This window comes from Liolophura sinensis, chromosome 8 (assembly GCF_032854445.1).
Source record: "Liolophura sinensis isolate JHLJ2023 chromosome 8, CUHK_Ljap_v2, whole genome shotgun sequence".
NCBI lineage: Eukaryota > Metazoa > Mollusca > Polyplacophora > Chitonida > Chitonidae > Liolophura > Liolophura sinensis.
The window spans coordinates 43,310,971-43,325,969 of record NC_088302.1 but is presented as its reverse complement, the minus strand read 5'-3'; the positions used below and the strand labels follow the sequence as shown (position 1 = coordinate 43,325,969).

At 37.9% G+C, this 14,999-nt stretch overlaps 1 protein-coding gene across 1 annotated transcript in view; it reads right to left on the bottom strand.

The window, feature by feature from the left end:
• The window catches only part of LOC135472252 (serine/threonine-protein kinase ATR-like), a 62,975-nt gene that overhangs the window by 47,677 nt on the left and 299 nt on the right, over positions 1-14,999 (bottom strand). The window contains exons 2-18 of the mRNA XM_064751665.1: positions 14,766-14,898; positions 11,074-11,238; positions 9,988-10,084; positions 9,322-9,396; positions 7,989-8,105; positions 7,501-7,596; positions 6,954-7,055; positions 6,259-6,354; positions 5,519-5,590; positions 5,183-5,275; positions 4,612-4,697; positions 3,565-3,636; positions 2,932-3,051; positions 2,154-2,258; positions 1,539-1,653; positions 780-848; positions 453-541 (exon numbers count right to left, since the gene is read on the bottom strand). Coding sequence (XP_064607735.1) covers positions 453-541; positions 780-848; positions 1,539-1,653; positions 2,154-2,258; positions 2,932-3,051; positions 3,565-3,636; positions 4,612-4,697; positions 5,183-5,275; positions 5,519-5,590; positions 6,259-6,354; positions 6,954-7,055; positions 7,501-7,596; positions 7,989-8,105; positions 9,322-9,396; positions 9,988-10,084; positions 11,074-11,238; positions 14,766-14,898 — 1,702 coding nt within the window. The remainder of the gene's footprint in view (positions 1-452; positions 542-779; positions 849-1,538; positions 1,654-2,153; positions 2,259-2,931; positions 3,052-3,564; positions 3,637-4,611; positions 4,698-5,182; positions 5,276-5,518; positions 5,591-6,258; positions 6,355-6,953; positions 7,056-7,500; positions 7,597-7,988; positions 8,106-9,321; positions 9,397-9,987; positions 10,085-11,073; positions 11,239-14,765; positions 14,899-14,999) is intronic.

Here is a 14,999-nt window from a genome sequence, read left to right as displayed (position 1 = left end):
AAAATCTTTTTAAATCATTCTAGCAAAGAACTATATTTTCCGTCGTCAACTTTCCAGAGTCAGCGCGTAGGCCTACAAATGCTCAGCCACATGTGTGTGATCAGTAAGAGGAAGGATCACTGACTCTGCATGTGACTGTCTATCTACAGGCCCTCTACAAACTCTATACAAGACCTATATGATCGTGCTAATCTCCTGCCTGGTTTTGACTTTTAGCCTGAGCTGTACTGTATGTGATACAGCGTAAAAATCAGATATCTATCTAAAGTCTTATGAAGAAAGATGGGCAAGGTTCTTGGATACTTCGTACCACTTTTCAAAAATGGTGTCAAAACATTTGTACCCTGTATCTTACAATATAGGCTCCTAGTCCTATGGGGATACACATAAAACCATTTTTCCGTGGTTCTAAGTTCTCTCAAACTCTGACAATCTCAGGTATTCACACTCACCTGCCTGGGTCTATGGCACCTAACTCCCCCAGACACTCTGCATACAGCAGCTGGGCTCTCTGATCGGACTCCCTGCATCCTGTCAACAACTGATACACACAAACTGATGATAATAATTGCTTTATCAATTTGCAAAGAAACTATTCTTTACCACAGGCTCCCAAATACATGGCATACTAATAATTCATCATAACACATACTACATGTAATAAGATTTATGTAAAAAAAAAAACATTTTTTTTGTCTTTTTTTTAAAATCTATAATTACATGTTCTTAAATGCAGTAGAGAAAGCAATATAGGTTCTGCTGTTAGATGAATTACTCACCACGGAAACCAGCTGTGATATGATGGGGTCGGCTGTCTCATTCCCGATGATCAGCTTGTGAATGGCAGACTGCAAGGACAATAAAAACACCATATCAGACCTTCTCACAGAGCAATGAATATACATGTCTAATATGCTCTTGCTATATAGAAGATTACTTTAATACTATGACGGAGTGAGCAGAAGTTACAGTGAGAACAAGGCATTTTTTCTAATCCTATGAGGTGGCACTTGTTAACCAGGATCTTGAGCCATGGGTACGTCAAAAATGGACTGCAACGCAACATGTACAGCGTTACAATGCATCAGTTTCTACTCCAATGTCGTATGGTCTTTAATGTGATGTCATTATGATGAGCTAGGAAAGGGACATTTGAAGTCAATAAAATGACATCAAAGTCAAGCTGCCAGGCATTTGACACATCCCCATTTAAGCCTGGAAGTACACAAAAGCTTAATACAATCTCAAAATATTTTGACTACTAACAAAACTGAAAAGCCACAAATCTTGATAATCATTGTAGAAATCTTGACAGCTTCTTCTTCTTTTATCACATAGCAACAGAAACAAAAAGTATACAGCAAACAGAAATCCTAATACTATTCGATGATAGTCATCAAGCTGGATTGTAGAAAGCAAAGATAATATTGCTTCATCTGTTTTCGTATGTTGCATTGAATTAAGAGAAATAGCAGAATTCAACAGCATTAAAACTTCATCAGCCAATAAGACGAACTGCACTGAGAATGAGGCTCTACCTGATGTTGTTGTAGCAGCAGTCGGAGCTTAGACAGCGCATGAAGGCGGATGTCCAGATTCTCGTGCGTCACACCCTTCAGGAAATGAGTGATTTGAGATCTCACATCTGATTGGCTGAAATTACATGTGATCTGCATTTACTGGATTGGCGTTTCATGTTCACGTACTCAAAGAGTTTTTCACAAAGTTGATAAGCTTTATGGGTATGACAAATCTGAGTCCAGATTCATTGATTGAATTTTTAACTTATATTATGGCATTCACACTGCTTTACAATCATATCAGCTGCAGCATCTCACCTTGAGGGTCCCTCTGTTCACTACATGATGACCAGATTAGCAACAGTATCTCACTCTGAGATTCCTCTTTGTACTACTTGATGACCAGATTAGCTACAGTATCTCACTCTGAGATTTCTTTGTACTACTTGATGACCAGATTAGCAACAGTATCTCACTCTGAGATTCCTCTTTGTACTACTTGATGACCAGATTAGCTACAGTATCTCACTCTGAGATTCCTCTGTACTACATGATGACCAGATTAGCTACAGTATCTCACTCTGAGATTCCTCTTTGTACTACTTGATGACCAGATTAGCTACAGTATCTCACCTCGAGGGTCCCTCTGTGTACTGTTTGAGAACCATATTAGCATCAGACAGTTCTGGTATTTCTGGCAGAAAGTATATCTCATGAAAATGCCCATGGAGAACTTTCCTGAAATGCCAGTCAAAAGCACCAAATCAAACAAATATTTACCTTGCAAAAAACATGCATTGTGTCAAGGCTGGAAGGACTCATTTGTTGGGTAATTGTGATAAGCAGTCAGATAAATCAAATAAAGTATTTAGCATTGATTGTTAAAAATACTTATCTTAACTACATCTACATATGATGATGGTCAGGTGAATGGGTGGAGGTAACTGACATGTTTTATAAATGTACAGTGGTTTAAAGACATTATGGTGGGTGGAAACCAGGCACAGCCCGGGGGAAACCCACGACCATCCGCAGGTTGCTGGCAGACCTTCCCACTTACGGCTGGAGAGGAAGCCAGCATGAGCTGGACTTGAACTCACAGCAACCGCATTGGTGAGAGACTCCTGGGTCAATACCCTGTGCTAGCGCGCTAACCATCCTAGCCATGGAGGCCCCTGATGTACATGAAGTGTAATGTACATGTATTTATTTTGCTAACGCTAACCGACAGAGCCACAGAGGCCCCAAGTACTTGAACTGAATGCTTGGGATATTGTACATGTATTTTCTAATGTTTGTTCAGAAACCTACATCAATAAAGCTGGTGCTCTGACAACAGTTCCATACTACTACATGTGATAAAAAAAGGAGAAAAACTAATGCAAGTGTTCATAACCAATCAAAACATCACCTGTTCTCAACAATCAGAAAGTTAAATATGTCAGCAATTTGTCGGGGGAGTGTCTGAATGAGGGACAAGAGGGCAGCAATGATCTGTGAGAGGAGAGGCCCCAGGGACGGGTAATCCACACTGAAACAAACAAAACCCAGAGGAAATCATTCATCTACATTTTGTTCTTTACCTGTAATATCACACAAAAAGCAAATAACGGTAATGAAATATTATTTTGGTGCTGATAGTCATATTTTTCCAGTAGGATTCCATCTTATAAACCTCAAAATATATATCAGCTATAAGCAGAACATTACGAATCCAGTAAAATGAGTAAGTTAGTCTGAAACTATAAGTCAAATACACTAAATCTATGTATACCTGTTTCAATTTGGAAAAAATTTTCAGACAAATTTTTGTTTTTTTTGAAACTCCCCAATTCCTGAAAGTAATACTCAAGCACTGCATTTCTACAGGTCTTAATTTGCATCCACTGCTGAAAGTCATACAGTTGTGATACATTCCTTGGTGATAATTGTGAATAGGGGGATCCATATTCCTGATAAGTTTATACCTCAAAACGTACAATGGTGCATTTTCCCACATTCTGAAGTATCCTACCAGTAACATGGTGCGAGTTTACCTTCTTACCTTCTGACAAAACAGTTCCAGGCTCGACAGGATATTTCAGGGAAACCCTCCTCCGTCAGTTCTAAACTCCGCCTACAACAGATTAAACATAAATTAATAGAATACAAACTATCATTCAGTGACCTTGACACCGCACTCTCACAACACTGGTACCTCTGGGTCAGAATTTGACAAAATATTCCCAAATTCTGCATCTCAATATACAGAAGACTGATGCACTAATGCAGATAATACAACAGTCTGACAAAATCTGAAAATGTACGCATAATAATGCTGAAAAGAAAAGACAAGAATAGACAGAATGTATATATGCACCCATAAAGTATCCCAGATAAAGTTTAAAAAGCACTTCTTATTTCTGTGATGTTGCAAAAGAGAGATATCCAAGTGTAACCAATCAGATGCCTATTATTTCTGTAGACTGAGAATGTTGACGTCAAATGAACATTGTTTTGCGATCTAGGCACATGACTGTGGGATAAGGACATAATTCTGGTTCCTCTAACATGGCACCTCCCATGGCCTGGTGAGAATTCTAGATTAAAGCTTGATTGACATGGCTACAGAGGTCATCAGCTCAACGTTGTTTTGGGCGTTTTTGTCTCTTCCAAAACAACAAAGATTAAATCATTTGCTGTCTTTTCTTTTAATATACTATAGACTGAAATACTCATTTTTTCTACATACCAATGAGAATACAGATACACTGGCTTCTTTTAATTAATTAACATAATAGACTGATTTTACTCAAAAGAGTATCAAAAAGTATCAAAATTTCTTACTAGTCAGGCATAAACCTTGATGCCAGTCAAATTATTCTTTATTCTCTTAATCAAATAAACAAACAGAAGTCCAAACTAAGGTGATGAGCTGGTTTAAATGTTGACACATATTTGAGTAACTGAACAAAGAAACACTGCTGGCCTATGAATGCAGGACTTTTGCCACATGATGTACATGTACATGTAGTCCTGTTCACAAGCAAAAACACTAGAATAGACGAAACAGTGCGTGGACAATACATCAAGGGGAGGTAACTGCTGATACCTGAGCGTGGTGATCACTTTTAGCCTTACAGGTGTGATATGTTTCACCCCCATCAGCCTCATAATTGATATCAGGCTTTCCAGTGCCTAAATGAAGACAGAAAATAAATCTCCAATGAAGACATCACATATTCCAAATGGGACAAATGAAGGCTGAATACACATAAAGCTAACAAATACAATCAGTTTCCATCAGTCAAGTTTAACACCTTAATGGTGTTAAATTAATCTTTCACAGTTTTGAATGGACATACTCCTGGTAATTCTGGTAATATGGCTCAAAATAAGTCATTCAACCATAGAGTTAATAGGGTAGAAGATATACAACATGTTGATAAACATGTATTACTTCAGCAAAAATTATCATAGTTTGCATGGAAACAAGAGGCATTAGAGGAATGATTTGTTGGTAATTTAGAAAGTTCTAGTTCTCAATGCTCTTCTAAGAGATATTTAATTAAAATCCAAAGTAATGACATGTACAACTAACAAAATAGTTCCTTCAGAAACATCATCTTTATCTTTCATACTGATACTGTTTGTTAGCTCAGAAAATGTATTACTCGACCCACCAGTTTCTTGTCCTCTATGGGGACATGATTATCTGCCAACTGGACATCAAAGTAAGCCAGGAAGCCGAGGAGGCGGGGCTGAAGGAAATCGGCCTGTTGGCAAGACAACGGGCAGATATGAGAGGATAAGTCAGAGACACATGCATTCATAAGAAGTTGTGGCCAATAAAGAAAAGGAAATCCATTTGTAAGTCACTTGTACACAAAAGGCTGAAACTAAACTCAAGACTGACACATACTAAAGTACACATCTTGATCACACAAGCAAGAAAACGAAAATCTGTCTTTTTAAATTGAGAGATTTCTTAAAACAGGATGGATGATATATGAACATACCATTTCATTGGAGGTGTTGATTTCTCTGGGTTCCTTGTCATGTGATGCCAGCATCCTCAGACCCTGGAAAACCTGAAATCCCACAGTGCGTTTAAACCAGGATTTGCACAGGTGATAAGAAAATAAATTTCAGGACTCAAGAGACTAAATTCACCCACCTACCAGACTTCAAAATCTAAGTGATACATGTTGCATGTTACACTCGCACACAGGCCCTCAGTCCCTTTCCAGGATCTTTACTAAAAAACAGTCAATTTAAAGGACTTTCGAGGCCTGAGGTTTCTAATTAAAAAAAAAAAGTACTTCAAGGTTTTCAAGGACCTGTGCGAACCCAGTAAACAACACACAGTATTACTCGGAAAAACCATTATTATATTAGTACATCTGATGTATACCCAACACAACTGATAAACTAAACTGTACATACATGTATGTAGTAGAGTTACTGGCCTTCATGTAAAATATATGACTAAGTCTCTGCTGTAATCGTAAAATATAAAATTTTAATCACCTTACAGCCAACAAACATGGCTCATAAATACATTTATACAGAAACTATACAAAATAAACTACTACAATGTCTTTTTTTATTCTCCATACCAATATACAAAGTCCAAGTAAACACCTGTATACATCAACATGTATAATAAACAGATCTTCAAGATCTTCTTAGCTGTACTTTGTTTCAGGTTGAGTACAACACACTCCTTTGTACAAGTCTGAACTCCTCTACAACTCACCTGTTGATAGTTTGCACAAAGGTACAGCAGTAGCTCATTGTGTACCTGCTGGAAACGTAAACGCAGAAGGGAACCGAGCTCAAAGTCTGTCTCTTTCTGTTTAAGGATGAAGACAAACAGATAAAGAAATTACACATCCCAATCACAAACACATTCTTAATGCATATACTCTTATATCTTCAGACAACAGTGAGATGCAAGATCTGGCATAAATCACTCATTTATTCAAAGGGGAAATAACTCTGTTGCACAATGCCTCTGCTTGTAATTTACTCACTTAAATGATCAAGTTGAGCCCCTTTGATAAAGCCTATTTTTTTTCTTGTTCTTAATGACCAATTTACAGTAGCCGTTAACATGGAAAAAGTCCCTGCAATATCATTGATACCAGCTAATATACTCTACTGACAAATTTTGACACATTTATCCCCCTTACTATAAGGCCATTTGAGAGAATTTTGTAAAGTTCAATTAACTTTTCATCAGAAACCTTGAGTGTTGGCATCAAAAGTATCATTAAGGCCTTTATGTGCTTCCTGAAAGAGCATTTTTACATAAAAACATTGTGGTGAAATCCAGAAAAATATGGTCTATGATGCCCACTTTTTGACTTTTTTATAATCACCGTAATGTTTTTTGTCCTACATATATATACACTCTGGTTACTAGGACAAAGCTGAAGGGCGACGACATACCTGTAGAAAATGTAGAGCCTTCTCTAACTCTGCACCATGACACGACCTCACCAAGCATGAGAAGATGTACTGTGTGTTGTTTATCAGGATCAACTTACGATTCTACAAAGACAAGCAGGAAAAAAGACAAGCAACACTGATAAGAACATTTAGTTATGAGTGCACATGTAGTAGCACCAGTTCACGCTAACTCTTCACATGAATTATGCACAAATCGTTCTGACCATCTGCTGGGCAGGAGTTATCATGTAAAAAGCTCATTTTCACCCAAAAATGATTTGGACACAGAAGCTGACCTGTGGAAATTTTCAATGTTCGGGAGGTCAAGGATGTTGCCAATTTTCCTGCTTGCAATAACATTTATTCACAGCAAGAATATATGATATTACATGGGTGCGTTCTAGATCAAAATGCTTGGGTGAAAATATCTCATTAGTGTTTGATGCTAGAAAAAAGCTGTAAAGAAAGATACCGTGCAGCCACAAATTCATTTCTAAATGGTACTGTTTGAAAATAAAAGACGTACAAAAATGATTAAGAGCATTACCTTTGCCCCCATAGCAGTGGCCAGTATCTTGATGATGTTAGAGGCTGTCTGGGTCGCCTTGCTCACAAGGTATGGTAGCAAATATTTCTTAGAGACCTGCAGCAAAGATTGGGGAAAAAATTACAACAAAAAAGGCACGCAGACATGTGTACCAGTATCAGAAAACTTTTTAGTGAGATCTGTGTAAAACGGAGAAATAAGAACCAACTCTTAAAAATTTAGAAACAAATATTCCATATTAATAAATTTGACAGTGGTCAGTTGTATGGGTGGATGAATAGGAAGTGCCCGGTGCACACCACCGGGCTTTGACTCACAAACTTCCTCACATATGACATATACACCATAGTTGTGAAAACCAGTGGTTTTCAACATACATTTGACTGCGCATACGGCTTCACAAGTAAACCACTTATTGTCACGAAGGCAACACGACCAGTGAGAGGTTTGAATTAAGTGAGTATAAACACTGTCATAAGAATTCATACCTGTATAAATGATTTGAGATCTGGAAAGTCCAAGACATTAGTGACTTCCTGTAGGATGTGCTGGGCACCTTTTCCTCTGCTATCCTCCTGGGCATCATGCATCGCGTTTGCCAAGAACTGAAATATAACAACTCACTGACCAGACAAACGTTCATGATTCACCTCCTCCACACTGCGAATTCCAACCTACACAGATAGGGTACACCTAGGCCTTTCACATAACCCACTATTATATCCAGAGCGCTGTAGCCAAGGTAACCTAATACTAGCCTGAGACCTCGGTCTACCGGTGGCTTGTATATACTGAAACGTGGGGACCGCTGACCACCCTTTGCCCGAGAGCTATGTGAACCTGATTCCAGTAATAATGCTTACAATGAGCTATCTCCTCGTTTTGAATTTGTCCAGAATATACAAAAGGCACAGCAATTCTGAAAGCTAAATTGCTACTTTGCCACAATCGCTACTTGCCTTAACATCACCACTCTCTTGTAAATCTTAGCCAAAAGTCAAAAATAGGCTCACATTTAACAGGTTGTAGTACGCTGCCACATCTTTAAACTCTGTGCATGCGTAGCAGCAGTTGACCTTTCCGTGAAATATAAAATGGACAGGATGCCGAAGATAACACCTTTTTTAATGCAAAGTTGAACTTAATTTGACAGTTCGCACAAACTGTGGGATCCGTCATTCTACTCAACAGCCTTCAGTCAACTGTAAATTCGTGACTCCACAGTATCTGTCTATCTGACTTTCTATCTGTCAAAACTGACAGCCAGTTGATCAAATCATGGTAATGTTGTGAAAGGTCAACCACGCATGCGCGAGCAACAACCCAGTTTATAAGGTCACGATATCAACACGGCATGTGAGCTTAAGTCACAACTGTGAATTATCTTAGATTGACTTGGTGAAAATAATTTATTGGATTTTTACCCCACTGGTGCATGTATTGATTCATTTTGCAAAGATTTTAGTTATGTGGAGTTTCTCCACTCTAGGCTGTTCTTAAATACCAATATTTCAGCCTGGAAGACTCCTCTGCTGTGATATACGCCTAACCCCACATTAAAACATCACAGCCTAGATCCTTGGCTATTTTGATATCATTTCCCAATGAGATCCAACTTTTATTTAGTGCAAAAGTCCTGCATTGAGGATGATTTCTGAAACTTTCATATCTGATATAGACATATTATTTAGCTTTATCAGTGTCCAGCAACAATTAAACTGTGAATTAATAAGACAATCTGCCAAAAAATAATTAACAAAATTGCCGTTTGTACGAGAGTAACCAGACAGTGTAAGTATTCAACTAACAAGAAGAACATACCTGACACACTGGCTGTCGGAATCTCATAAACAAAGTCTGCATCTTCATGTCTTTGCTCTTGGCCAGCTCTTGAAGCTAGAGAAGAAGACATAACACTGAGCCTGATTGTAACTTAATACATACAATATTAACATTCTGAAAGGTTTGTCATTTTTATAAACCTGATAACAACATTGCGATGTGTTGTTGACACATGCATGTTCTTTGCTAACAGAATTTATTTATTTATTTATTTGATTGGTGTTTTACGCCGTATTCAAGAATATTTCACTCATACGATGGCGGCCAGCATTATGGTAGGTGGAAACCTTGCAGAGCCGGGGGAGAAACCCACGACCATCCGCAGGTTGCTGACAGACCTTCCCACATACATGTATGGCTGGAGAAGAAGCCAGCAAGAGCTGGTCTTGAACTCAAGCAGAATTTAAAATATCTGACAACTGTACTACAAAAAAATTGTCAGAAATGTCAGAATTGTCAGATTTTACTAGAAAGTCTGGAAATAATTTTTGAGTTTGTGCCGGATATCAAGGTTAACATTCCAGCTATTCATATTATTCAAAAAGTTACAATGTTATGCACATGGCAGTTTTGTCTTGTACCGAACAGTTGGCCCCTGCCAATATACTGTTTAATTTTTATTTTCTGACTTTAGAGGCTACACACCAGGAGGTATGCCGTGGCAGCCACAAGTGGGGCCTGAGACAGCATACTCTCCAAGAGGTTAATCACAACCACCAGCAGTCTGTCCCCCTCGGATACTCTGGAATAGACAACGTAATTGTGAAAAATACACACATAGGTGTCAAAATGTCTGTCTGAAGAAGATAACGCAATGGAGAGTCAACAAAGAAAACTGTCAAAATGTCTGTCTGAAATAGATAATGCATTGGTGAGTCAACATAGAAAAGTGTCAAGATGTAGAGAAGTATCAAAATGTATGTCTGAAGTTGATAAAGCAGCGGTGAGTCAACACAGAAAAGTGTCAAAATGTAGAAAAGTGTCAAAATGTTAGTCTGAAGTAGATAATGCAATGGTGAGTCACACAGAAAAGTGTCAAAATGTATGTCTGAAGTTGATAATGCAATGGTGAGTCAACACAGAAAAGTGTCAAAATGTATGTCTGAAGTTGATAATGAAATGATGAGTCCACAGGGAAAGGAGTCAAGATGTACATCTATGCCTGAAGTAGATAATGTAATATTCAGTAAAAAGGGTAAAGTGTCTGAACATGCCTTAGCTAGACAAGGTACTGTCTACACAAGCCTGCCATAGGCAATATAATGATGGGTCAACATGGAAGTACAATGGTCAGTCAACAGGAAAAAGTTTCATATTATGTGCAGATTAAATTCCGCTTTCAGGCAAGTAGTCAAAATGGCTATTACTATCACGTTGCCACCGTGTGCTACATGTTCTGTAAAAAATACCCCACTAAAATGAAGCACAAATACAATAAAAATCTGAAAGGTGCTTTTCAAACATCAAATTCTATGGTGGCCTGTTGGAACTCGGAGGATATTTAAGAAATGACATCCGTAATTTTTGTTTGAAATATGAAAGAAATAAATCAAATCTATTTCCTTGGACAGTCTTTAATGGTGCTTCATTTTAGTGTTTGGTATAACTTTAGCCGTTTTTCCCTGATGATGAAGGAACAGCTAGTCTCAAAAAGTTTAAACCACTTTGTATCAAACATCCTGTTCTAGGTTACATGTAGGTAACACTTAACCACATACAAATGTCACTGACTTGCCGAGGTTGCCCGAGGTCAGCAGGATAGTCTCCTGGAGTTGTGCATCACCATCCGCTCGAGCGCGGGAATACGCCTCCTTGACCCGGTTAAAAATAAGTTGGTCTGTGGTTGACTTTGAACATTCAGTTATGTCTCCTGATATCACCTGGCCAATCATCTGACTGCATAAAGGAAACAACCATAGTACATGTACATGCACGCCTTTCGTGTTAATCAGAAAATTGATGTTTTTTGATTGAACTCAAGATTGCTTCACTTCTACAGCTTTTTTATGGTAGAGTTTTCACTCTATATTGCTCTTTACCTGAAGTTTCGTCTGATATGATAATGAGGGTTTTCCCAATGCCGTGCTATACTACATGTATGTACTACCTGAATATTAATCTGATAATCACAGTCTTCCATACTGTGTACATTGCTCTTTACCTGAAGGTGCGTATGATATGATAATGAGGGTTTTCACAATGCCATGCTATACTACATGTATGTACTACCTGAATATTAATCTGATAATCACAGTCTTCCATACTGTGTACATTGCTCTTTACTTGAAGGTCAGTCTGATATGATGAGGGTTTTCACAATGCCATGCTATACTACATGTATGTACTACCTGAATATTAATCTGATAATCACAGTCTTCCATCCTGTGTGCATTGCTCTTTACTTGAAGGTTCGTCTGATATGATAATGAGGGTTTTCACAACGCCGTGGTATACTACATGTATGTACTACCTGAATATTAATCTGATAATCAGTCTTCCATACTATGTGCATTGCTCTTTACCTGAAGGTGCGTCTGATATGATAATGAGGGTTTTCCCAATGCCGTGCTATACTACATGTATGTACTACCTGAATATTAATCTGATAATCAGTCTTCCATACTATATGCATTGCTCTTTACCTGAAGCTTCGTCTGATATGATAATGAGGGTTTTCACAACGCCGTGCTATACTACATGTATGTACTACCTGAATATTAATCTGATAATCACAGTCTTCCATACTGTGTACATTGCTCTTTACCTGAAGCTTCGTCTGATATGATAATGAGGGTTTTCACAATGCCGTGCTATACTACATGTATGTACTACCTGAATATTAATCTGATAATCAGTCTTCCATACTATGTGCATTGCTCTTTACCTGAAGGTGCGTCTGATATGATAATGAGGGTTTTCCCAATGCCGTGCTATACTACATGTATGTACTACCTGAATATTAATCTGATAATCACAGTCTTCCATACTGTGTACATTGCTCTTTACCTGAAGGTTCGTCTGATATGATAATGAGGGTTTTCACAATGCCGTGCTATACTACATGTATGTACTACCTGAATATTAATCTGATAATCACAGTCTTCCATACTATGTGCATTGCTCTTTACCTGAAGGTGCGTCTGATATGATAATGAGGGTTTTCACAATGCCGTGCTATACTACATGTATGTACTACCTGAATATTAATCTGATAATCACAGTCTTCCATACTGTGTACATTGCTCTTTACCTGAAGGTTCGTCTGATATAATGAGGGTTTTCACAATGCTATGCTATACTACATGTATGTACTACCTGAATATTAATCTGATAATCACAGTCTTTCATACTGTGTACATTGCTCTTTACCTGAAGTTTCGTCTGATATGATAATGAGGGTTTTCACAATGCCATGCTATACTACATGTATGTACTACCTGAATATTAATCTGATAATCACAGTCTTCCATCCTGTGTACATTGCTCTTTACTTGAAGGTTCGTCTGATATGATAATGAGGGTTTTCACAATGCCGTGCTATACTACATGTATGTACTACCTGAATATTAATCTGATAATCAGTCTTCCATACTATGTGCATTGCTCTTTACTTGAAGCTTCGTCTGATATGATAATGAGGGTTTTCACAATGCCGTGCTATACTACATGTATGTACTACCTGAATATTAATCTGATAATCACAGTCTTCCATACTGTGTACATTACTCTTTACTTGAAGGTTCGTCTGATATGATAATGAGGGTTTTCACAATGCCGTGCTATACTACATGTATGTACTACCTGAATATTAATCTGATAATCACAGTCTTCCATACTGTGTACATTGCTCTTTACCTGAAGGTTCGTCTGATATGATAATGAGGGTTTGCACAATGCCATGCTATACTACATGTATGTACTACCTGAATATTAATCTGATAATCACAGTCTTCCATCCTGTGTGCATTGCTCTTTACCTGAAGCTTCGTCTGATATGATAATGAGGGTTTTCACAATGCCGTGCTATACTACATGTATGTACTACCTGAATATTAATCTGATAATCAGTCTTCCATACTATGTGCATTGCTCTTTACCTGAAGCTTCGTCTGATATGATAATGAGGGTTTTCACAATGCCGTGCTATACTACATGTATGTACTACCTGAATATTAATCTGATAATCACAGTCTTCCATAGTGCGTACACTGCTCTTTACCTGAAGGTGCGTCTGATATGATAATGAGGGTTTTCCCAATGCCGTGCTATACTACATGTATGTACTACCTGAATATTAATCTGATAATCAGTCTTCCATACTATGTGCATTGCTCTTTACCTGAAGCTTCGTCTGATATGATGAGGGTTTTCCCAATGCCGTGCTACACTACATGTATGTACTACCTGAATATTAATCTGATCATCAGTCTTCCATACTATGTGCATTGCTCTTTACCTGAAGGTGCGTCTGATATGATAATGAGGGTTTTCCCAATGCCGTGCTATACTACATGTATGTACTACCTGAATATTAATCTGATAATCACAGTCTTCCATAGTGCGTACACTGCTCTTTACCTGAAGGTGCGTCTGATATGATAATGAGGGTTTTCCCAATGCCGTGCTATACTACATGTATGTACTACCTGAATATTAATCTGATAATCAGTCTTCCATACTATGTGCATTGCTCTTTACCTGAAGGTTCGTCTGATATGATAATGAGGGTTTTCACAATGCCGTGCTATACTACATGTATGTACTACCTGAATATTAATCTGATAATCACAGTCTTCCATAGTGCGTACATTGCTCTTTACCTGAAGGTGCGTCTGATATGATAATGAGGGTTTTCACAATGCCGTGCTATACTACATGTATGTACTACCTGAATATTAATCTGATAATCAGTCTTCCATACTGTGTGCATTGCTCTTTACCTGAAGCTTCGTCTGATATGATGAGGGTTTTCACAATGCCGTGCTATACTACATGTATGTACTACCTGAATATTAATCTGATAATCACAGTCTTCCATAGTGCGTACACTGCTCTTTACCTGAAGGTGCGTCTGATATGATAATGAGGGTTTTCACAATGCCGTGCTATACTACATGTATGTACTACCTGAATATTAATCTGATAATCAGTCTTCCATACTATGTGCATTGCTCTTTACCTGAAGCTTCGTCTGATATGATAATGAGGGTTTTCACAATGCCGTGCTATACTACATGTATGTACTACCTGAATATTAATCTGATAATCACAGTCTTCCATAGTGCGTACACTGCTCTTTACCTGAAGGTGCGTCTGATATGATAATGAGGGTTTTCACAATGCCGTGCTATACTACATGTATGTACTACCTGAATATTAATCTGATAATCAGAGTCTTCCATACTGTGTACATTGCTCTTTACCTGAAGGTCCGTCTGATATTATACTCAGGGTCCTCTATCAGATCCAAGCAGGAGGTCAAAAAAGTTATAGCAGCATTCTTGCTCCCTTTGAACGTCATATGAGAGAAAATTTTGCCCAAGTTCTCTACCATTTCTAAAAAAATAAAATAAAATAAACTGAATAAGAAGACAAAAGCATTACATTTGCTTCTAACATTGATTTTTTGCATTTTAAGAGAAAGGTGAACAATCATG